The sequence below is a fragment of the Pan troglodytes genome, chromosome 9, assembly GCF_028858775.2.
Source record: "Pan troglodytes isolate AG18354 chromosome 9, NHGRI_mPanTro3-v2.0_pri, whole genome shotgun sequence".
Classification (NCBI taxonomy): Eukaryota; Metazoa; Chordata; class Mammalia; order Primates; family Hominidae; genus Pan; species Pan troglodytes.
The window spans coordinates 50,780,336-50,806,055 of NC_072407.2; the positions used below are offsets into that span (position 1 = coordinate 50,780,336).

At 39.0% G+C, this 25,720-nt stretch overlaps 1 protein-coding gene and 1 non-coding gene across 7 annotated transcripts in view; both read right to left on the minus strand.

The window, feature by feature from the left end:
* CKAP5 (cytoskeleton associated protein 5) overlaps positions 1 to 25,720 on the minus strand; it is a 102,548-nt gene that overhangs the window by 18,806 nt on the left and 58,022 nt on the right. For all 6 annotated transcript variants that reach the window (XM_001165890.7, XM_009460332.3, XM_024347088.3 and 3 more), the window contains exons 17-31: positions 22,177 to 22,362; positions 20,965 to 21,059; positions 18,118 to 18,175; positions 17,884 to 18,009; positions 16,145 to 16,284; positions 15,824 to 15,998; positions 15,124 to 15,237; positions 13,940 to 14,068; positions 8,478 to 8,672; positions 7,655 to 7,790; positions 5,268 to 5,356; positions 2,825 to 2,950; positions 1,135 to 1,284; positions 630 to 833; positions 281 to 416 (exon numbers count right to left, since the gene is read on the minus strand). In XM_001165890.7, the coding sequence (XP_001165890.1) occupies positions 281 to 416; positions 630 to 833; positions 1,135 to 1,284; positions 2,825 to 2,950; positions 5,268 to 5,356; positions 7,655 to 7,790; positions 8,478 to 8,672; positions 13,940 to 14,068; positions 15,124 to 15,237; positions 15,824 to 15,998; positions 16,145 to 16,284; positions 17,884 to 18,009; positions 18,118 to 18,175; positions 20,965 to 21,059; positions 22,177 to 22,362 (2,059 nt within the window). The remainder of the gene's footprint in view (positions 1 to 280; positions 417 to 629; positions 834 to 1,134; positions 1,285 to 2,824; positions 2,951 to 5,267; positions 5,357 to 7,654; positions 7,791 to 8,477; positions 8,673 to 13,939; positions 14,069 to 15,123; positions 15,238 to 15,823; positions 15,999 to 16,144; positions 16,285 to 17,883; positions 18,010 to 18,117; positions 18,176 to 20,964; positions 21,060 to 22,176; positions 22,363 to 25,720) is intronic.
* LOC112204909 (small nucleolar RNA SNORD67) lies at positions 43 to 153 on the minus strand. The gene has a single exon (XR_002938655.1). It is a non-coding gene; the product is annotated as a small nucleolar RNA SNORD67 (small nucleolar RNA).

Below are 25,720 nucleotides of genomic sequence, written 5' to 3' on the forward strand. Positions count from 1 at the left end.
AAAATGGTATTTCAGCAAGTGCTCCTGAAAGGAAGAGATGCCTGTGAGTCAGATGGCCCCTGTGCACTTGATTTTGTCACCAGGGTGATACTGAGTGGTGCCTGTATCACCTGATACCATGGCTCCACCAGTGTGCAACTCATCACTCTCACAGTCTAAATCAGGAGGTTGGAATCAACTACACAGGCACTGGAGAAATTTATTTGTTCATCTATAAACTATTTCTTCTATAGGCTACTGCTGCAGAGATTCACATCTCAGTTTAAACTGTTTGCTTCACCTGCTCTCTGCTTAGAGTTTTTGGATTTGGTTCCTTCCATGATAAAGGGAAACATCTTGCTAGCTGGGTAGACAAGGCACATCCGGTTCAGGATGGCACGAACATCTTTACGAATGACATCCTTTGGTTCTCCAACCTAGTCAATAAGGAAAATAATGATTAAGTGAGGCATTTCCTAAGTAGCAATGATTCTCCCATGCATTACTATGTTTTGAAAGAATAGGGAAATAGGGATAAGTAGGGAAGGTACCGTGATATAATCAGTAAAAAAGGGAGAGGAAATAAAAGTACAGAAACTGAGGTCAGCTGGGAACTTAAGCAGTCTCCCAGAGAGAGAACACCACATTACCTTGACGACAAGATAGGGGATGAAGGAAGATGCTTCATTCTCAGTAAGATGATATTCTTCTTCACTTAGCAAGGTGAAGAGCAATTTTAAATATTCTAGTGCTTTCATCAGGACGCTTGTATTGGTGTCAAAAAACCTCAGGGTAAGCCACTTTAAGATAAGATCCAGGCAACCAATAACTCCTTCTTTTTCACTCTCCAAGTGCTTAAAATAAAACAAAACAAAACTCCCACAAATAAGAATAATCAAAATCTTAATTCTACTAGGCAAGTGTCTTTTAAATTTTATTGGAGCCCAAAAAGAAAATGACAGATTTTTAAGCCTTCAATTAAGACCTAAAAAATATACACGCACATTCATTTATCCTACCAAATAACAAGACAGCTCTAAAAATAGAGAACATAGTATATTCTACTTCCAAGTCATGCAAACTTCAGATTATTTCATAGGGCTCGGTATTTTTACATGTCTGAAATACATGTATATTTATCTATTGCAGACTTACATCAACCATAACAGCAAGGGCTTTGTTATGATGCTGAAAGTCTGAGTGAAACATCTCATCTTGTAACCATTTAGCCACACAGCTAGACATTTGAGTCTTTAGTTGCTCAATGTATTCATCCCGTGGGGTAGTAAAATTCCACTTTAGCACCTGGAAAAAACAAACAGTGAAAAGGGGCTACAGGGTGTTCAACTGAAATGAGGTAGAGAGCCTTATATAATGCAGCTGCAGGAACAATTTAATAAAATATTTAAAAATTCAATAATATTCATTTGTAATTAAATATGAATGCAAATTTCAAGGTGTCATACTTCTTGAAGCTTAACAACTCTGAAAATCTTCTAGGAATAAAAATTTTTGGAATTCTTTGTTTTTGAGACAGAGTCTCACCTGTTGCCTGGGCATGGCAGAGTGCAGTGGCATGATCATAGATCACTGTAGCATTAACCTCCCAGGCTCAAGTGATTCTTCTGCCTTAGCCCCCCAAGTAGCTGGGACTACAGACATGCACCACTATGCCCAGCTAATTAAAAAATTTTTTTGTAGAGATGAAGTCTCAATATGTTGTCCAGGCTGGTTTTGAATTCCTGGGCTCAGGCAATTTGCCTGCCTCTGCCTCCCAAATTGTTGGGATGACAGGCATGAGCCACTGTGCCTGGCCTTGCAATTCTTACTAAAGAAAAAAAAAAAAAAATCAATCCTACATATAACTATATAACATGGTGGACACTGCTGCCACATCTTTGATAGAGAAAATTTGAAATATCTATCAAAATTATGCATATCATCATTCTAGGAGTTTAATATAGATACACTCACATATGTGTACAAAGACCTACATTCAAAGATATTCACAGCGGCAGTGTTTGTAATAGTGAAAGACCAGAAACAACCTAAATGTCCAACATAGTGGGCGAAGGATAAAGAAAGGTACATACATACAATGCACCAATACAAACAGTGATACACACATATATACACAGATACGAATGATCTTTCAGATATTTCAAACATCATTAAAAGAAAATAGTGAGATACAGAACAAACAGTATGGCATGTCTGTATATGCCATCTGTATAAAAGGAGGGCTATATAAAAATATACATATGATAGTACAGGTATAAAATATTTCTGGAGTAATACATTGAAAAAATGAGGACTAATATCCTCCCTGTGGAGGGATACTGGAACAGAGACATGCTTTTCTTAACTATACTTTGCACTTTCTGTACTGCATATAATTTTTAAAAAAGATTATGTATTATGAAAACAAATTTAAGTATCTAATGAAATCAAAGTAACATAAGAGAAATGACTGAACTAGCCATTTATACAGTCACAAAATCTGCCTTGTAAGGTCTTAAAAAGAAGGATTAATGAAGAAGCTTATACATCCAATTAATTAAAAAAAAAATCAATGAATACATTCCATTCTTTGATTTTAAAAATGAAGATACCAAAAAAGCTACTAAATCATTTATTTCTATTTACAGGGAAAAATAGGCAATAACTCTATTCTATAGTTTCTTTTGTAGGAATTAATGCTCCCATAAACTAAATAATATAATTTATAAGCAAAAGAAACACTTAATTCCTAGATATTAAACAATAACATGAATTCAGACAGCAAAACTATTCTTGAATAACAATACAAGCAAAAATCTCCTGACGATTCTTAATCCTTCCTTACCTTCAATCCTTTTTCATCTTTCATCCTTTGCTCTTTTCCATTTGGAACAACAATAAAAATAGGCCCGGATTTGTCTTCATCCTCCTTTAAGCTGGTTTTGCTTGGCATCTTCTTCCCTTGTGCACTCTACAACCAAGGTTCAGGGAATACTGATTAGCTTGGCCACTTCTCCTTAAGAATATGATGCTGCTGCCCAGTAAAAGGGCACTGTAGAAAACAGAGATATCTTTCTACATGATATTTCACATGAAAAAAACATGCGTCACAGAATCTTGTATATGTTTTTGAACAGGTTCTCTAGAAATTTTTCTGAGAATATTCTTAAGTAACTGTTGGTTAGTTCTTGGACTGGCATGTTATGTAGTTGGAAAAACTGCTATTACTGATCATTAGTCTAGGTTACAAACTTTTTGTTTTTGTTTTCTTGAAATCTTCAACACTATTTATAGCTTTCCATATTAATGACATCTTTTTGTTTTGTTTTGTTTTTGAGATGGAGTCTCACTCTGTCGCCCAGGCTGGAGTGCAGTGGCGTGATCTCAGCTCACTGCAATCTCCACCTCCTAGGTTCAAGTGATTCTCCTGACTCAGTCTCCTCAGTAGGTGGGACCACAGGCGCCCACCACCATCCCTGGCTAATTTTTGTATTTTTAGTAGAGACAGGGTTTCACCATGTTGTCCAGGCTGGTCTCGAGCTCCTGACCTCAAGTGATCCACCCACCTCAGCCATTAATGACATCTTGAATGGCATTTACACATTTCCAAACACTTAGTTTGAAAGCTTTTCTGTTTCTTTCCATTGATATTTAAATGTATCTCTTATCATAACAGTGTAACTGAAGACCTTTTGAACTTGCTTCTAGAGAAAGTTACAAGAAATGCTTTAAATACTTAAGTCACTAAAGTGGTTTTAAAAAATAATCCAAGATTTAAAATCTTCATATCAGATAGAAAGAAAATAGTAAACAATAGTACATATATTTAAGTTAAAATTCAAATTTCATTACTGGAATCATTATTATTATAAATGTAGCATGGCCACTATTTCTAGTTGGCCAGAATTTCTTTCTAGTATAAACACTAAAGTCATTCAGACCAAACAAATATGAGATCATTTATATGAAACTGCTTCGTAAGTTTAAAAAGATTGGGAAAAAAATATGGCATTAAGAACGGAGTCAAAAATACTGCAAAACACTCGTGATCAAAACTAAAATAAGCACTTGTTAAATTTGGGATGAGGACAGGCAGACAGGAAAAGAACAACGTCATTGGATAGTTGAAGATAATTACCCATTTAAATTAATTCGCTGAGGAGTTAAAGGGCCTGAGCATAGGGAAGAAAAATGGTTAATTGTAATATTTAGAAGAAAGGCCCTAGAGTGTGTACTCCAAAATGGGGGTGTAATAATACATGTACAGGTTAAAAAACGTTCTCTATATTTTTTCATCAATTACAGGAAGTAAATTAAATAATTCTCTATTTAGACTTACTATTAGATTCACTACCCATTGCAGTTTTGCAATTTTCCTTTTGTAAGTATTACATAATTAACACTCTGAATATGTTTATTAATCTCAATCTTGATAGAGATAATGACAATTTACTGTGATTTAAAAACTTAATTAAATGAAAAAATCACCCAGAGGATAAAGTTGAACATTTGAACACACTGCTTTAAACTGTCCAACTCTCCGTGAATATTGAAAGAATTGCTGATGCATCAAAATAAATCCCACTGGGACAAAAGATATTTCCCTGCAGACTAACCGAAACATCTTCTAATATGATGACAACAGTGCCAAATTTGAAGGAGGTTGATTTAACTTCCTTTTCTTAAATCCAAATCAGCCTAAAGTGTTTATTATGCCAGAGCTACAAATGCTTTCTTTCTCCTTTTTTTTTTTTTTCCTGAGTCTCGCTCTGTCATCCAGGCTGGAGTGCAATGGCGAGATATTGGCTCACTGCAACCTCTGCCTCCTGGGTTCAAGCGATTCTCCTGCCTCAACTTCCCAAGTAGCTGGGATTACAGGTGTGCCACCATGCCCAACTAATTTTTGTATTTTTAGGAGAGACAGGGTTTCGCTATGTTGGCCAGGCTGGTCTCGAACTCCTGACGTCAGGTGATCTGCCTGCCTCGGCCTCCCAAAGTGCTGGGATTACAGGCGTGAGCCACTGCGCCCGGCCCTTTCTTCTTTCAATAAAGTAAATCTTTCCCCGAAAATCTACATGAAAGGAAGATGACAGCACCTCTTGAGAGCAGGATGTCTCCGTTTTAGGACCTTATTAAAAATGAACCACAGAAATTTGTATAAATAATTTGATAATATCAACAGCAGTGATGTTCTTTTATATATAATATGATCCTTCCTAATAGAATGACTCAGTATATAAAATATATTTAAAAGCAAGTCTACATCGAAGTATACAGAGTTAACATACCTTTGCTTTAGAGGATAATCCTGGAGCTTTGGCCTTTTTTGGATCAGGTTTGGGTTCTGTACTGCTGGAAATACAATCTTCAGCAGGTGCTTTGAGGAAAAAAAATATATACTATAAACTTTAACTAATATCATTTTATTTTGGACAGGTTAAATATATAATGATGACGAGGAAGCTTGCAGTCTTAAATGTATCAATTTATAAGATGTTTTCAGTTAGTTTTTTTTTTTTATGAGACAGGATTTTGCTCTGTCTCCCAGGCTGGAGTACAGTGGTGCCTTCACGGTGCTCACTGCAGTCCTGACCTCCTGGGCTCAATGAATTCTCCCACCTCAGCCTCCCTAGTAGCTGGGACTACAGGCCCATGCCACCACACCCAGCTAATTTTCTTTGTAATTTTTGTGGAGACAGGGTTTCGCCATGTTGCCCAGGCTGGTCTCAAACTCCTGGGCTCAAGCAATCCACCCACCTTGGCTTCCCAAAGTGCTGGGATTACAGGCGTGAGTCACTGTGCCTGGCTTAGATTTTTTTTTCCTAATAATTTTTCTCCCAAAATCTCTCTTTAAGCATAAGAGAGAAATTAATTAAGAAAATCTGTATCTCATTTACCAACATTTAAACTGTAGTTTCATTTGTTTGTTTAGAGACAGGGTTTCTGTCACACAGACTAGAGTGCAATAGCACATTCAGGGCTCACTGCAGCCTTGACCTCCCTGGCTAAAACAGTCCTCCTACCTCAGCCTCCTGAATAGCTGGGACTACAGGCGTGCACCACCAAGCCCAACTAATTAAAACAACTTTTTTTTTTTTTTAGAGACAGGGTCCCACTATGTTGCCCAGGCTGGTCTTGACCTCCTTGTCCTCTCAAAGTGGTGGAATTACAGGCGTGAGCCACCATGCCCAGCCCAGACTGATACTTTCTTAAAGGTAAAGACATCTTTGATATTCAGTATCTGCTACATAGCAAGATTTCAATAAAAACTGAATATGTACTTTAATAAAGAGTTTTACACAGGTAAAATTTTTTTTGAGACTAGTTCTGGCTCACCCAGGCTGGAGTGCAGTGGTGCGATCGTGGCTCATTGAAGCCTCAACCTCCTGGGCTGAAGCGATCCTCCCACCTCAGCCTCCTGGGTAGCTGGGACCACAGATGTGCGCCACCAAGACTAGCTAATTTTTGTAATTTTTGTAGAGATGGAGTTTTGCCATGTTGCTCAGGCTGTAAAATTTCTAACTTTATAGCATCAACAATTTCTATTCCACTAAATTCAAGAATATTGTTTTGTTTAAGCAGTAAGTCTAAAAATGAATTGGTCACAGGTTATATATTATCAAATTTTATTTATTTTTATTTATTTATTTTGAGACAGAGTCTTGCTCTGTCCCCCACGCTGGAGTGCACTGGCGTGATCTTGGCTTACTGCAACCTCTGCCTCCCGGATTCAAGCGATTCTCCTGCCTCAGCCTCCTGAGTAGCTGGGAGTACAGGTATGCACCACCACACCCAGCTAATTTTTGTATTTTTAGTAGAGGTGGGGTTTCTCCATGTTGGCCAGGCTGATCTCAAACTCCTGACTTCAATGATCCACTGGCCTTGGCCTCCCAAAGTGCTGGGATTACAAGCATGAGCCACTGTGCCCAGCCTATTATGGAATTTTAATATCAGGATAAAGAAATCAAGAATTATCCCTTAAAGAAGGTTAATAAAGTGGATTAAGCTAGATTCTCCCAATTCCTCTTCTAATTATAGTATCCAGGAGCAGAAAATAGTTGAGGAAATGTAGGATGCAACACTTCAGAAAGGACTATTTTAATGTGCTATTCCAAAACTCCTTTTGGGATCGGGTGTGGTGGTTCAAGCCTGTAAGTCCAGCACTTTAGGAGACTGAGATGGGAGGATCGCCTGAGGCCAGGAGTTTGAGACCAACCTGCGCATCACAACAAAACCTTATCTCTATAAAAAGTAAAAAATTTAGCCAGGTGTGATGGCGCATGCCTGTAGTCCCAGCAACTTGGGAGGATGAGGCAGAAGGAACACTTGAGCCCAGGAGTTCGAGGTTGCAGTGAGCTATGATCACGCCACTACACTCACTCCTGGGTGACAGAGCAAGACGCCATCTCTAAAAAAAAAACAAAACAAAAACAAAAAAAACTTTTTAGAATTAGAAACCAAATTAGTCACGTTTGTACCCTTAGTACAGTTCCTGGCATAAAATAGGTACTTGACTACTTGACAAGTGTTTGTGAAAGGAAAGTAAGCAGAGAAGGAAGGAGAGCTTGGATCTACGCTGTAAGGAAATGTGATTTTAAAAAGACAAGGCTGAATGTCTTTTTAGAGTTCCTCAGGGCTATTTCCTTCCCCTTTAACCTTCTTAAGATAGAGTTACCTGATGCAGGCTGGAATTTGGCTGGAGCGGACCCTCCCATTGGTTTAGAAGTTGCTTTAGTGGGTGGAGCAGGCTTGGCTGGCATGTTAACTTTGGCTTTCTCTAGCATGGCCAATACCTGATCTTTAGAAGTTGGCTAGAGAGACGAAATGACATAAAAAGTGAGAGGTCACATAAATGATAAAGTCATACAAAGCTTATGAACAAATCCTCTGTCAAACAAATGATTGAGCTCCTAGTTTTGAAATACCACTGAAGTAAGGGAGGCAGTACATGGTGTCAGAGAAGTCACGCACATTATGAAGTCACACTAAGGTAGGTATCATTCTAGAAGGTCACAGTTTTCACCCCTGTGAGGTCAGCAGATTTTTACTTCTACACTGCTTAATATTTTATTTTTGCTTGTTACTATTTCAAATTGAGACTCACAGGAGGTAATATGGTTTTTTCCTCATATAAATTCATGTTTAATATATATATATTTTTAAGACAGTTTCTCTCTTGTTGCCCAGGCTGGAGTGCAGTGGCACGATCTCAGCTGATTGCAACCTCTGCCTCCTGGGTTCATGCGATTCTCCTGCCTCACCCTCCCAAGTAGCTGGGATTACAGGCATGTGCCACCAAACCCGGCTAAATTTTGTTTTTGTAGAGATGGGGTTTCACCATGTTGGCCAGGCTGGTCTTGAACTCCTGACCTCAGGTGATCCACCTGTCTCGGCCTCCCAAAGTGTTGGGATTACAGGCGTGAGCCACCGTGCCCGGCCCATGTTAAATATATTTTTTAATAGCTTTTAACAGCAGTAGCAGCAACAAGAAGTAGTACCTTTAGTTTCCCAGTAGCCTTGGCCATTTTTTCATATCCTAAATGCATCATGAAGAATGGCAAGGCATCTTGGGCCTTCTTTCGCACATCTCCATTTCGATCTTCCAGGCAGGAGTAGAGATGAGGAACACAAAGGATAAGGTCTGTAGGGGTGGAACGAAGAGTAGGTAGTTTCTCAGCCAGCCAGCCCAGAAGCTGCCAAAAGAAATAAAGACTAGTTACACACTTCAAATGAAGACTGTTATCATTTATGATCTCAGGCTTACTGATTTCATTAGTCTCAAGCACTGAATTAGCTTTCACACTATAACTTTCCAATATGAAATCAGTACTTTTCATAATTCAAGAACTGTGCTATATTTAAATAACATATGCAATGATGACAATCATCTTTAAGATAAGGACACATTTCTTTGGACTATATTTGGGTATTAAATTATAAAGCTTTAATACATCTGAAAGATGAAAAACTTTTACTTATCTCCCTTTAGTTCTGAAAAATATTTAGCTAGAAGACCCAAAGCACTTATTGTGATCAGAAGGTTACAAATTTTACCAAGATTCTTATTTTTTGCCTTATGTTGACATTTTTCTTCTCTATATCCCTAAAATAGTTCATATTTGTATTTTTCATTTTTGAGACAAGGTTTCACTCCCGTCACCCAGGCTGGAGGGCAATGGCATAATCTTGGCTCGCAGGCCAGTGGGATTGGCTTTAGTCATGCAGCACAATTCCTTGGAGATTTATCTGAATTATTGTATTTACCAGCAGTTTGTTCTTAATTGCTAAATAGTATTCCATGTATGGATGTACAAGAGATTTGTTTAACCATTCACCTACTGAAAGGTATCTGAACTGTTTCTAGTTTTTGGCTATTATGCAGTAAAATGCTCTACCCTTGAGCTATAGTCCCAGTTTTTGGCTACTATGATTGAAGTTGTTATGAATATTTGTACATAGATTTTTGTATGGACATAAATTTTCATTTTCCTGAAATAAATGTCCAAGAGTGCAATTGCTGGCTCATATAGTAACTGTACGTTTAGTTTTATAAGAAAATACCAAACTATTTCCTGAAGTAGTTGTACCATTTTACATTTCCAGCAGCAATGCATGACTGTTGAGGTTTCTCCAGCATTTCACGTTACCATTATTTTTAATTTTAGCAATTCTGATGATTGTATAGTGATATTTCAACACAGTTTTAATTTGCATTTCCCTGGTTGCTAATAACACTGAGCATCTTTTTTTTTTTTTTTTTGAAATCAAGTCTTGCTCTTGTCACCCAGGCGGGAGTGCAATGGCATGATCTCAGCTCACTACTCACAGGCTTGGCCATGGATACCCATTTTCTGATTTTTCTGTTGTTGTTGTTGTTACTGTTGAGTTTTCAGAGTTCTTTATATATTCTAGATATTAGTCCTTTATTGGATACTGGCTTACAAATCTTTTCTGTTGTTCTGTAGCTTGTTTTATTATTTTCATGTGGTTTTTTTTGCAGAGTAAAAGTTTTTAATTTTCATGTGGTCCAATTTATCAACTTTCCTTTTATGGATTATGGTTTTGGTTTTAAGTCTAAGAATTCTTTGCCAGCCTCCCATCCTGGAGATTTTCTAGTTTGCACTTAAAAGTTCTATAGTTTTATGTTTTAAATTTAAGTCCATAATCTGTTTTGAGACAGTGAGGTTTAGGGTGAGGTTCATTTTTTTGTTTATGGATGTCCAATTGCTCCAGAATCATTTGTTGAAAAGACTATACTTCCTTCACGGAATTATTTTTGTAGCTTTGTAAAAAATTAGTTGATATTAGTGTGGGTCTATTTCTGGGTTCTCTCTGTTGTTCCAATGATCTACGTGTCTATCTCCACCCCATCCTCCTGCTACCACTATCACAGTGTCTTGATTACATTAGCAATATAGTAAGCTAATTGTAAAGTGATTCCTCTTTTTTTTTGTTGTTGTTTTTGAGACGGAGTCTTGCTCTGTCACTCAGGCTGGAGTGCAGTGGCACGATCTTGGCTCACTGCAACCTCTGCCTCCCGGGTTCAAGTGATTCTCCTGCCACAGCCTCTCGAGTAGCTGGGACTACAGGCGCATGCCACCACACCCAGCTAATTTTTGTATTTTTGGTAGAGACGGGGTTTCACCATGTTTGCCAGGATGGTCTCGATCTCTTGACCTCGTGATCTGCCCGCCTTGGCCTTCCAAAGTGCTGGGATTACAGGTGTGAGCCACCGCGCCTGGCCCTCACCATTAAGTTTCATGTTATCTGTAGAGGTTGTTATGCAGATGCTTATATCAAGTTGAGGTAATTCTCTTTCATTACTGACTTGCTAAGAGTTTTTAATCATGAATGCATGTTGCATATGTCAAATGCCTTTTTTGCATCAATTGATATAATCACAAATTTTGTTATTCTGTTGTTATGATTACTCTGATGGATTTTTGAATGCTCTATTTTTTTTTTTTTTGAGACGAAGTTTCGCTTTTGTCGCCCAGGCTAGAGTGCAATGATGCGATGTTGGCTCACTGCAACCTCCGCCTCCCGGTTCAAGTGATTCTCCTGTCTCAGTCTCCTGAGTAGCTGGGATTAGAGGCGCCCACCACCATGCCCAGCTAATTTTTCTATTTTTGGTAGAGACGTGGTTTCACCATGTTGGCTAGGCTGGTCTTGAACTCCTGACCTCAGGTGATCCACCCACTGTGGCCTCCCAAAGTGCTGGGATTACAGGCGTGAGCCACTGCAACTGGACTTTTTTTTTTTTTTGAGATGGAATCTTGCTCTGTTACCCAGGCTGGAGTACAGTGGCGTGATCTCAGCTCACTGCAACCTCTGCCTCCTGGATTCAAGCGATTCTCCTGCCTCAGCCTCCCGAGTAGCTAGGATTATAGGCCTGCACCACCACACCCAGCTAATTTTTTGTATTTTTAGTAGAGACAGGGTTTCACCATGTTGGGCAGGCTGGTCTCCAACCCCTGATCTCAAGTGATCTGCTTGCTCGGCCTCCCAAAGTGCTGGGATTACAGGCATGAGTCACTGCACCCAGCCTCTATTTTTATGTTCTGATTAAAACCTCTGATTTTAATAAGAGCTATTTATGACAAACCCACAGCCAATATCATACTGAATGGGCAAAAGCTGGAAGGATTCCCTTTGAAAACCGGCATAAGGCAAGGATGCCCTCTCTTACCACTCCTTTTCAATATATTATTGGAAGTTCTAGCCAGGGCAATCAGGCAAGAGAAGAAAGAAATAAGGGTATTGAAATAGGAAGAGAGGAAGTCAAATTATCTCTGTTTGCAGATGAACATGATTGCATATTTACAAAACCCCATCCTCTCAGCCCAAGAACTCCTTAAACTGATAAGCAACTTCAGCAAAGTCTCAGGATACAAAATCAATGTGCGAAAATCACAAGCATTCCTATACACCAATAATGGACAAACAGAGAGCCAAATCATGAGCAAACTCCCATTCACAATTGCTACAAAGAAAATAAAATACCTAGGAATACCTCTTCAAGGAGAACTACAAACCACTGCTCAACAAACACAAACAAATGGAAGAACATTCCATGCTCACGGATAGGAAGAATCAATATCATGAAAATGGCCATACTGCCCGAAGTAATTTATAGATTCAGTGCTATTCCCATCAAACTACCAATGACTCTCTTCACAGAATTAGAAAAAACTACTTTAAATTTCATATGGAACCAAAAAAGAGCCTGTATAGCCAAGACAATCCTAAGTAAAAAGAACAAAGCTGGAGGCATCACGCTACCTGATTTCAAATTATACTACAAGGCTACAGTAACCAAAACAGCATGGTACTGGTACCAAAACAGATATATAGACCAATGGAACAGAACAGAGGCCTCAGAAATAACACCACACATCTACAACCATCTGATCTTTGACAAACCTGACAAAAAAACAAGAAATGGGGAAAGGATTCACTATTTAATAAATGGTATTGGGAAAACTGGTTAGCCATATGCAGAAAACTGAACCGGACCCCTTCCTTACACCTTATACAAAAATTAACTCAAGATGGATTAAAGATTTAAACCTAAGACCTTAAACCATAAAAACCCTAGAAGAAAACCTAGAATACCATTCAGGACATAGGCATGGACAAAGACTTCGTGACTAAAACACCAAAAGCAATCGCAACAAAAGCCAAAATTGACAAATGGGATCTAATTAAATTAAAGAGCTTCTGCACGGCAAAAGAAACTATCATCAGAGTAAACAGGCAACCTACAGAATGGGAGAAAATTTTTGCAATCTATCTATCTGACAAAGGGCTAATATCCAGAAGCTACAAGGAACTTAAACAAATTTATAAGAAAAAAACAAACAACCCCATCAAAAAGTGGGCGAAGGATATGAACAGAAACTTTTCAAAAGAAGACATTTATGTGGCCAACAAACATATGAAAAAGATCATCACTGGTCATTAGAGAAATGCAAATCAAAACACAATGAGATACCATCTCACGCCAGTTAGAATGGCGATCATTAAAACAACAGATGCTGGAGAGGATGTGGAGAAACAGGAACCACTTTTACACTGTTGGTTGGAGTGTAAATTAGTTCAATCATTGTGGAAGACAGTGTGGCAATTCCTCAAGGACCCAGAACTGGAAATACCATTTGACCCAGCAATCCCATTACTGGGTAATACCCAAAGGATTATAAATCATTCTACTATAAAGACACATGCATACGTATGTTTATTGCAGCACTATTCACAATAGCAAAGACTCGGAACCAACCCAAATGCCCATCATGTTAGACTGGATAAAGAAAATGTGGCACATATACACCATGGAATACTATGCAACCATAGAAGAAGAATGAGTTCGTGTCCTTTGCAGGGACATGGATGAAGCTGGAAACCGTCATTCTCAGCAAACTAACATAGGAAAAGAACACCAAACACCGCAATTTCTCACTTGTAAGTGGGAGTTGAACAATGAGAACATACCGGCAGAGGGAGGGGAACATCACACACTGGGGCCTGTCGGGGGTTAGTGGGGCAAGGGGAGGGATAGCATTAGGAGAAATACCTAATGAAGATGATGGGTTGATGGATGCAGCAAACCACCATGGCACATGTATACCCATGTAACGAACCTGCATGTTCTGCGCATGTATCCCAGAGCTTAAATAATAAAAAAAACACAAAACCTCTGATTTTACCATTTAAATGTTTAAGAAAAGGGAAAAGTTCCACAAAAAGCCTAGTCCTCTAAAAAGCATTATTGATAAAGAAGCATGTGAAAGGAAAAAATGGAAGCACATGAATACAAAGGCCCCAGGAATGTGATTTCATTTTATTAACTGTTTTATAATGAAACTCATTCTAACCATAAATGCGTATTTATCAGACAGGCCCAAGCCCCTATGGAAGTAAATGACATGAGTAATGCACATGATTAATTTATGATACTAACCTCTTGCCTCAAGAAAGGATTTTCCTTTTTGAGCTCTTCAGAAAGATCTTCTCCTTCCAGCCATTCCTTCATGCCAGTCTGTTCTGCCCAAGCATTCACAGTCGCTAGGGCAGCAGCTCGAACGTTGTTCTAAATGGAGAAGATAATCAACAAAAATAATATCTACTACAGTTTGGAGGTACGGGGTGATCACTGTTGCTTTATGAACATGAACAATGGAGGGTTATCTAAGGCCCACATGAACATACATGAAACCATCTTCTCTGAAACAGAAACTAGTTCTATGATTGTACTAAAACTCCAAAGTAAAGTAGAAATATAAAACTCCAAATTGTAAAACTTGTGTACTCAGTTAATCAGGCAAAACAGTGAGTGATCTGGGCATAAAATATCATGTAAGAAGAATAACTCTTATATTTTGTTTCCTGAGTAGTTGGGGGCATTTACGTCCATGTCTGTCTGCTAAAGAATGAAATTCTAAATGTTAAAGACATCATAATGGTTAAGACTGAAACTGCTAATAAATTGACTGAAAATCAGTTATATTTTTATATTAATTTACATTAATATTAAAAGCACAAATTATATTAAATTAAGTTCCTCAAGTTAAATAAATTATACAACAGTATAGAGATATTCAAATATTTAGTCTAGGGCTAAACATTGTAACCTTCAATGATATTTCAGTGACTTCTAGAACTATGAAACTACAAATATCTTGCTGAACTACTAGAAGATCCCACTCTAATAGTTCAGAAAAATAAAAGTAGAAAATAACTTAATGAACTCCAAACTCACATATTTATTCTCTATAGCAAAATGTTACACAATTATGTTATAATCATAATAGCAACCATTTATTGTGTGCATACTATATGAGACAGGCACAATAAAATGTACCTTACATACAGACTCATTTAATTCTGTAAGAAAGAAATTTCACAGATAAAGAAACTGACCCTCAACGAAGACAGCTTATCTAAAAGTCACAAAACTAATAAGTGATACCTGGTCACCTTAATACTGCCTGGAAGATAAAAATGTTTACTGTTTTTCTTCTAATATTTTCATCTTTATAAAGTTTATCAGGTCTTTACATGACTCTAAAAAGAGAATTATCTTTAACCCAAGAATATGGCTGGCCTATTCCAGAATGGAGCCATGGTGAAAAGAGTTAGGTTTACCTTGCTGTCTCCAAGGACTGTGATGATAGGGATGCCTAAATTTTTTACATGTTGCTTAATATTTGGGCCCATGGCTACTGCCAGTTGTTGCAGGATATTCAGCGTTTGCTGTACCTGAGTGGAAAGAGCCAATACTTTATGTTGAAACTATAAGCAAGTTGTGTGCAAACTTCCGTAAATTTGCTGCTATACTGTCAATACAGCAGGAGATTTCTGGCCTACTCAAGAGACAGAGACACTGGCTTGTCGTGCTATTCTACTTAGATTATTCTAATTAATTTTTAGGCAGTGGCCTTTTTATCATCAGTTCGTAAAACTAGATTATCAGAATTTTAGACCAGAGATCATAGTACTTTACAACTTTAAGGTAAAACCTAGTTTAAGGAAATCCTGACATAAAAATCCACATTTAAAAATTAGAAATCATTATGTTTACATGTATTACAAGCAGTTTTATACAAATATATTCAATATTGGATTCCTGCAAAAAGCAAATTCTGAGACTCATAAAAATTTGATGAATAAATCTGCCAACTACCATCATATCTTGAGATACACTTAATAAATTAAAGGCAGCTATTTCTAGTTCAAAGCAAATAAAGTAACCACTTATTTTTTGCAAGTGAAGGCTACACTGAAAAAGTAACTCCTGCAGCAGTGGGGAGGGGAGATAAAAAGAACAGCCGTATGCTCTACATACCAAGATTTTATTTGAATCATTGAGTCGACCCTTCAAGGCAGTTGGAAGTTCACCTATATTCGATTGGATAAATTTTGCTTCATTAATAATACCTGCCACTTCATCTAGGCCTTCTTTCCTAATCTTCCAATTCTTATCACCAATCTTAGATACCAACTCTGAAGTGATTTTATCACTGAAAAACAGAAAATAACCTTTAATTCCAGACTCCAAAAAAATGATGATATCACGTTAAGTTCCCCTCACTGAATTCAAAAAGAAGACAACATTCTGAATTCAATATAATGAATGAAATAAACCATTTCACAGACTGGAACCTACCTGATCTCTGTCCTCGGCAAAAGATCAACGACATCATTGCTCCCGTCATCTGGTTCATCTCCATCTTCTCCTTCATCTGTACCACTTGTGCTATGCTTGGAAATTCCTCTGGTTGGAGCAGGTGGACTTTGTCCCTGCATCTATACACAAATGAATGAGTAAGGCTAATGAAATTTATATAGGATATGGGAACAAACAAATTAGAGAGGGTGCCTGTGTCAAACTCTCATTCCTTTATAATACCTATTTACACAGTAGGTAATTTGACTACTACCTAGATTACAATTTTGAGACCATATGTCAAAAGGTATTTTTATACAAAACCTACTAGAAGGCAGGGTGTGGTGGCTCACACTTATAATCCCACTACTTTGGGAGGCCAAGGCGGGTGGATCATCTGAGGTCAGGAGTTCAAGACCAGCCTGGCTGATACGGTGAAACCTCGTCTATACTAAAAATACAAAAATTAGCCTGGCATGGTGGCACATGCATGTAATCCCAGTTTCCCAGCTGAGGAGGCTGAGGCAGGAGAATTGCTTGAACCTGGAAGGTGGAGGTTGGAATAAGCCCGGGAAGCACCATTGTACTCCAGCCTGGGCAACAAGAGTGAAACTCCATCTCAAAACAAACAAACAAACAAACAAAACAACCCAAAAACAAAACAAACAAAACATAAAAAAAATTTTTTTTTCTTTTTGAGACAGAATCTTGCTCTGTCACCCAGGCTGGAGTGCAGTGGCATGATCTTGGTTCACTGCAACCTATGCCTCCCGGGTTGAAGTGATTCTTATGCCTCAGCCTCCTAAGTAGCTGAGATTCCAGGGCGTGCTACCACACTCGGCTGACTTTTGTATTTTTAGTAGAGACGGAGTTTCGCCATGTTGGCCAGGCTGGTCTCAAACTCCTGACCTCAAGTGATCTGCCTGCCTTGGCCTCCCAAAGTGATGGGATTACAGGCGTGAGCCACCAAGCCCTGCTAAAATCATCAATTTCTTATGAACTCTTCCATGGATACTTTATTGTGCATAAAAGCAAACACATACATATTCTTCATTCCAGAAAGACAGAGTCTCAGTATGTTGCCCAGGCTGGAGTGCAGTGGCTATTCATAGTTGTGATCCCACTACTGATCTGCACTGGAGTTTTGACCTGCTCTGTTTCTTTCTTTCTTTTTTTTTCTTTTGAGAAAAGGTCTCTCTGTGTGGCCTAGGCTCGAGTACAGTGGTACAAACATGGCTCACTGGAGCCTCAACCTCCTAGGCTCAGGTGATCCTCCCACCTTGGCCTCCTGTGTAGCTGGGACCACAGGCATGTGCCACTATGCCTGGCTAATTTTTTGATTATTTTTTTGTAGAGAAGGTCTCATTTTGTTGCCCAGGCTGGTCTTAAACTCCTGGGCTCAGGGGGTCCTCCTGCCTTGGCCTCCCAAAGTGCTGGAATTACAGGCATGAACCACTGCACCTGGCCGACCTGCTCTGTTTCTGATCTGGGCCAGTTCACCTCTCCTTGGGCAACTGGTGGTCTCAGCTCCTGGGAGGTCACAATACTAATGCTGAACTTAGTGTGGACACCCAACTGGCATAGCACACTACAGCCCAAAACATCTGCACTTAAGCAATCCTCCTTCCTCAGGCTCCTGAGTAGCTGGGACTACAGGCGTGCACCACCACACCCAACAGTTTAGTCTTAATGAGATTCTCAAGTCCACTAACAGATTGTATCATTTGTGGAAATTCTACCTTCTCAAATTCTGCATCTATCTGGGATAGGAGGGCAGGCTTCTCATCCTCAAAGAACATTCGCAAAGAGGGACCAACATACAGATACATCACGCCAAGCAGGGTTATGGCAGCAGTCCTCACAGCCTGCCAGACAGAAGAAAAATAACTTTTTAAATCACAAAGATGGCAATAATAACTTTTTAAATCCACAAAGATGGCAATACTGCCCTATATATGTTGTTATGTACTCACTGGGTTTGTTGCAGCAAGAGCTGTCTTCACATTGCTAATGAAAGCTTTGACATTCAACCTAGAAGAAACATTTAGAATTAAAAGCAAACAAATGAAACCCTCAAAATACTCAATAGAGTTTTATAAAGCCAGACTCTAGGACTGGCTCCCTTTGGCAAAGTTCTCACTTTTTCTCTTCCTACACTAACTTTATTTTATTTTATTTATTTGAGACAGAGTCTTGTTCTGTCACCTAGGCTACAGTACAGTACATGATAGCTCACTGCAACCTCTGCCTCTCTGGTTCAAGCGATTCTCATGCCTCAGCCTCCTGAGTAGCTGAGATTACAGGTGTGTAACACCATGCCAAGCTAATTTTTTTTGTTTGTTTGTTTTTAGTAGAGACAGGGTTTCACCATGTTGGCCAGGCTGGTCTCGCACTCCTTACCTCAAGTGATCTGCCTGCCTCAGCCTCCCAAAGTGCTGGGATTACAGGCATGAGCTACCACACCCAGCCTCCTACACTAACTTTAAAGTGAGCTTTAAATACTATCTATAGGCTGACAATCCTATTATGCTTAATTACAACTCCTAAATCCAATCTTGAACTCTCTCCTGAACTCCAGATTCACATCATCCAGCTGCCTTTGTGATATTTCCATTTGTATGCCTGGAAGACAGCCTACATCTAATATATTGAAACCAAACTCCTGATTGTCCTCACTCCAGTCCCAAAACCTGTTCCTCCCAGAGTCTTCTACACCTCAGTAAAGAGCCACATTTTTCTTCCAGTTATTCAGGCTATCCTTGACTTTTTGAAGTTATCCCTGACTTGTCTCTCTCTTGTTCTATTCTACTTTTTAAATATCTTATCAGTTATAACACTTCCACTTCTACAATCTATGTCCAAGCCACCAGAATTTCTCGACAGGATTATTCCAATAGCCTACTAATTCGTCTTCCTGTCTTTGATCTCCTCTCTGTCTTCTCTGACAACAGTCAGAATATGAACCCGTTACTCTTCTCCTCAAAAGCCCCTAATGCCTTCCCAACTTATTCAAAATGTTGAGGCCCCACATGACCTGGCCCCTATTCTTTCTCTAGCTTTATCTCCTACCACTTCCTACCCCCTCACTCATTGTCCTACAGCTACATTCTGAAGAAAATACACTCCTTGCTATTTTAAATACATCACATGTACTCCTACCACAGAGCTTTTGGCATTTGCTCTTCCCTTGGTCTAGAATGCTCCTCTCTGATTATCACAGCTTGCTCTCTCATGTCCTGGTCTCTACTCAAATGTCATTTTTTCAGGAAGAACTCTTCAACTACTATATAGAAAACACCACCATCTAAACTATACCACATTATTCCATTTAACCCCTCATCCTGCTTTACATAAACATATATATGTAAAAAAAAAATAGATATATATTTTTTGAGATGGAGTTTTGTTCTTGTTGCCGAGGCTGGAGAGCAATGGCATGATCTTGGCTCACTGCAACCTCTGCCTCCTGGGTGCAAGCGATTCTCCTGCCTCAGCCTCCTGAGTAGCTGGGATTACAGGCGTGCACCACCACACCCAGCTAATTTTGTATTTTTAGTAGAAGCAGGGTTTCTCCATGTTGGTCAGGCTGGTCTCGAACTCCTGACCTCAGGTAATCTGCACACCTCAGCCTCCCAAAGTTCTGGGATTACAAGCATGAGCCACCGCGCCCGGCCTGCCTGCCTCTCTGTCTCTGTCTCTCTCTCTCTCTCTATATATATTTTTAACTGTTTATTACCTATCTTTCTTTACTCAAATGTAACTCCCATGAAACAGAAATTTAATTTCATTCATGATGTATTCTGAAGGACTGGAACAAACAATTGGAACATTGTAGTGGCCAATATGTAATTGTTTAATAAATGAATAAATGAAAGATCATAACAAAAAAGAGGAAAATATATGGCTTTTATAAGTGACATGCCAAGAGATTTGTGTTATATCAAAGACTATACAATTAAGAGGAATTATAACAATACCCTCAACTATGGGCGAACACCACAGATAATAACATAACAAACCGTTCTTTGTTATTTGAGTAACTTCTAGAGTAGTGTTTTTTCAATCAGTAGAACTCAAAATACCTTTTTACAAAATATTAACAGGCATGTTGCAAAATGTAGCATGGCACAGAGAAAGGTAACATAGTATAGCAGCTACATCATTCTTTCTCCAAACCAGAATGCCTGGATTAAAATCTTGGTTTTGCCACTTTCCTAACTATGATGGGCCCAAATTACTTAAACTTTCTGTGCCTTAGTCCTCATCTATAAGATAGGGATAATATAATACCTCACTTAGTTGTTATGATGATTAAATCAAATGAATTATGATTTAGAAAGTGCTTTTTAGAAGTACCTGGGATAAAGTAAACTGTATAAAGTTTTGTTTTAAATAAACAACCGTGCTCTATAAGCAAATAAGTTTGGGAACAGTGGGTTAAACAAAGTTAAACAAGCTCTTCTATTGCAGGATTTCTGACAGCATTTAATTCGCCAAGGCATACTATAGGTCTTTAAACAAATGTAATTATATACAGAAATTTCCTAATGTATTTGACTAGAAATTCTTGGAACTAGATTTTCTGTGGGACAGCTATTAATGCTTAAGGAAAAATAACGTAGAGAACTCTTTCAGTGAATATCAAAAAGCAGGAACACAAGCCAATACAGACCTTTGAGAACAAAGGTAATTTTCTTTTATATAAATGAGACAATCTAGCTCTCACTCTTCAGAAATAAACAGCAATAGCTATGACAAATCACGACTTAGAGACTGACAGAACATTTAACTATTTTCCACTTGATTTCGTTCTGACTTACCCAGAAAAACCAAATTCTTTTATGGCATTTGATAGCCAATTCAGAGTTTCTGACTGATTTTTGGGATTCTTTTGTGAGAAAGCCATTGACACAACCTGAAACGGGAAAAACAACAGATCTGTGTTTTATCTTGTATTTCTTATAGAAATACAGCACGACATTAAGGCAAATGTGCATTAAACATAGTTTTCTGACGCTAAAACAACTGCAAGAATGCCTTAGGAACAAGAGTGAACCTACACAAGAAAATGAGGTGAAATGATAGTAGGACTAAAGGCATTCTGGACTATTTATAGCTTTGCAGCAATTACTCTGCATTATAATGTATTTTTTTTTTTTTAGAGACAGGGTCTTGCTCTGTCACCCAGGAGTACAGTGGCACAATCATCAATCATTGCAGCCTCAAGCTCGTGGGCTTTCACCTTCTATAGAATTTTTTGTTTATTTGTTTTGAGACAGTCTCACTCTGTTGCCCAGGCTGGAGTACAGTGGCGTGATCTCGGCTCACTGCCATGTCTGTCTCCCGGGTTCAAGTGATTCTCCTGCCTCAGCCTCCCTAGTAGCTAGCATTACAGGTGTGCACCACCACGCCTGGCTAACTTTTGTATTTTTGGTAGAGACGGGGTTTCACCATGTTGGCCAGGCTGCTCTCAAACTCCTGGCCTCAAGTCATCCTCCCGCCTCGGCCTCCCAAAGTGCTGGGATTGCAGGTGTGAGCCTCTGTGTCTGACCGAATATTTTTGACTAAGATAAATTTTCATCACTAGGCAATAGAGTATTTTTTAAGGTAAAAATAAAAATGCAGTATCAAAGGGCCGGGCATGGTGGCTCACACCTGTAATCCCAGCACTTTGGAGGCCGAGGCAGGCAGATCACCTGAGGTCAGGAGTTTGAGACCAGCCTGGCCAACATGGCGAAATCCCGTCTCTATTAAAATTCAAAAATTAGGCAGGCGTGGTGGCAGGTGCCTGTAATCCCAGCTATGCGGGAGGCTGAAGCAGGAGAATCACTTGAACCCAGGAGGGTTGCAGTGAGCCAAGATTGCACCACTGCATTCCAGCCTGGGCGACAGAGTGAAACTCCATCTCAAAAAAAATGCAGTATCAAAAAAGATTTTACTTGAGAAGATAAAAACTAATGTTTAATTAGTAAGCTTAAAGTTTGGGGAAAAAATTGGGAAAACTGGAGGAATAAGAGTTCTGTGTCACTAACCTGTTCAGCAGTCCATGGTAACATACAGGCTTCGGCTATTGCTGTCATAGCTTCTTTTGCATTGTTCCCACATTTCACATCTCCAATCTTGTCCACAAGGCCATCTAATACAACCTGAGCCGACGTTTTGGAAAAATTTCCCTTCTGGGCAATCAAAGCAACTATATGAAGCTTCATTTGCATCACCTGAACAAGGATAAGTATCATAAAGTTAAGAGCGAGCCAAGGACATTTATTTATTTACTTGTATTAACAGCATGTAACAGATATGACATGGTTAGGGACAGCTGGAAACACAACTAAAGTAAAATCAGGATTTTAAACAAATATGCAAAATAATTTGTATCCTTTAATTGTTACCAATTACTTAACTGACAGTGAAGAGAGGGAAAAAAAGCTACTCAGTGTTCCAAAATACTAACAAGTAATATTGCACAGAAAGTTTATTAATTGAAAAATCTGATTTTTAAATTTTCCTCCTCTTAAGATTATTTGCATTTAGTACTGAACACACATCCTAAAATACACAACAAATTACTATACTGACTACATAACTGAGAATTACTACTAGGGCTGCCTACAAAAACACTACAACCCTCTTATACACACATACAACATAGAACGTCAGAGATTTTAGAGAACTTGTTGGCTTTTAAGTAAAAGAATAAAAAGATCTGTGGAAAATAATTTAAAGATATTATTGTGATGGCAGACCTATGGGATTAAGGACCCCTTTGCTCATAAATATTTTTCTTTGTACTGTGTGAATATTTTAACTTTTTTTGTTAAGCCACTAGAAATCCTATTACACAGATTAATTTAGGTGACAAATACCCCCATTTATTTATGTATTTATTTGACAGAATCTTGTTCTGTCACCCAGGCTGGAGTGCAGTGGTGAGATATCAGCTTACTGCAACCTCTGCCTCCTGGGTTCAAGCGATTCTCATGCCTCAGCCTCCCAAGTAGCTGGGATTACTTACAGGCACCCGCCACCACGCTTGGCTCATTTTTGTATTTTTAGTAGAGATGAGGTTTCACCATGTTGGCCGGGCTGGTCTCGATCTCCTGACCTCAAGTGGATCTCACCTCAGCCTCCCCAAGTGCTGGGATTACAGGCGTGAGCCACTGTGCCCAGCCACACAAACACCCTCTTTTAAAATGCAATTATCGCCTGGCTCATGCCTGTAATCCCAGCACTTTGGTAGGTTGAGGCAAGAGGAATGCTTGAGTCCAGGAGTTCAAGACCAGCCTGGTCAATATGGAGGGACCCCAGCTCTACAACAAGTACAAAAATTAGTTGGGTATGGTGGCCCTCGCCTGTAGTCCCAGCTACTTGGGAGGCTGAGGTGGGAGGATCACTTGAACCCAGGAGGCTGAAGCTGCAGAGAGACATGTTGACACCACTGCACTATCTAGCCTGGGCAAGAGAGTGAGACTTTGTCTCACACCCCCAAAATTTGACATAGCAGGCATGTGAAAAAAAAAAAAAAAAAAAAAAAAATCCCAAACCAAAAAACAAACCAAAGAAATGTAATTATCTTGGGTGGGACTTCTGCAATTGTGGAGTCAATACCTCTGAAAAACTGATCTTCCTCAAAAGCAACAAAGAACACTGGCAAAAACTATCCAAATCAACTTATCTCACAACTCTGAAAATTAAATAAGGCTTGTAACAATACAAGAACCATTTAAAGAAAGGATGCTGAATTTCAGTAAGGACAGTGAGGTTTCTGGTGATTTAACTTGCCTTGCTCCCCTTTTCTTCCAGCTCCACAGTAGCCTTCAAAACCTGAAGTCTTGTAACCATGGCAACTATGAAAACCTAGAGCTGTGCAGCCACTGGCAGGTAGGGGGACAGCTCAGGTTTGGACCTTCTCAAAAAGTTTTGACCCAAAGTACTGTCTTGTCTGGCAGCTTCCTAGAAAAGCTCCATTTGAAGGTCCTGTTATTTGACTGGACTCTGGCTAGCTCAGTGGGAAAAGCCCTATCCCCAGGGATTTTGTTGAAAACAACGAAAACAATGAGTGGCAACTGTTTAACATCTAACATCAGAACTGTGTAAGTCCATAATACCAGCTGGGGGAACCCAGCTTGGTCAAAAACATAAAAGGACCTAGGGAATAAGATATCCACAGAGGACTTTGAGAATCTAGAAGGTCATGCGAATATTCAAGGTTATGTGTATGCCCAGGAAAGACTGAAAAGGGCCCTAATCTCTGACTGACCTTCAAGACCTTGCTTAAAAAGTGAATTCCAGGGTAAAGCTGTAAAGTGCCTGAGTATCTCTGGCATGACCCAGCGCGCACACACACACAAACATACACACCTTCCCCCTTGGCAGAGGGTGGGAGACAGATCATATTGGTTCAAGGCATTTAAGAAAATCTCTCCAGTCATTAGTTGGTCATTAAGTTAACCAAGGAGAGAGTCTTTGGTGGCTGAAAATCAAAATCACAATGAGATTACACTTCATACTGTCTATGAATTTGAGAAAAAAATTAGCAAGGTGTAGTGATGCACGCCTGTGGTCCCGACTACTTGGGAGGCTGAAGTGGGAGGATCTCTGGAGCCTAAGATGTCAACACTGCAGTGAGCCACGTTTGCACCACCACACTCCAGCCCGGACAACTGAGTGAAGCCCTTTCTCAAAAAAAAAAAGAAGGTGGTGTGAGAGGAAGAGGGCACCTCAAGAATCTTTTAGAATATTTAGACTTTGTGGAGCTGGCCTATACGAATAAGGTGCTATGTAACACAATGTAAGGGACACATAGTGTATGAGGGAGCTAAACATCCTAGACGGAAAACAAGAGGTGGCAGCAGAAGAGAAACCAAAAAGAGACTAGCAGGATGCCAATAATAAACCTGATACATTTCAAGTTTGTTTAGCATGAGGTCTATTGTATGTACATCTAGAAAAAGAGAAGGAAACTTTTTCTCATTTTCCTTCCTGCAGCACTTTCCTATACTTCCCTTTATACCCACCCTTTAGACTAATAACTTGGTACTGCTAAATTTCAGCTCTATTATCAGTTAATGGGGCTATACAATTGATTATGTGGTAAATTTTCACTGGCAATTTAAGGACTGCACTTATTTTTTATCCTATCAAATAAAAAAGCTATCTCACTGTTTATTTCTCCCTTGAATATGTAAAGATTGGATAAGGAGGCTTCTAGGCCTAAAAATGAGAAGAAAAAAATGCATATATCTAAATTATACAAATTATATATCGATGTATACATATTTACATATTTATACACATATAAATTCCTAATTATATAAAGTTATACAGCTGACCCTTGAACAACATGGGTTTGAACTGCAAAGATCCACTTATGCATGAATTTTCTTCTGCCTCTGCCACTCCTGAAACAGCAAGACAAACCCCTTTTCTTACTCTTTCTCCTCCTTCAGCCTATTCAACATGAAGATGATGGGAATTGAAGACCTTTATGATGATCCACTGCCACTTAATAAATAGTAAATATGTTTTCTCTTCCTTAGGATTTTCTTAATCACATTTTTTCTCTAGCTTACTTTA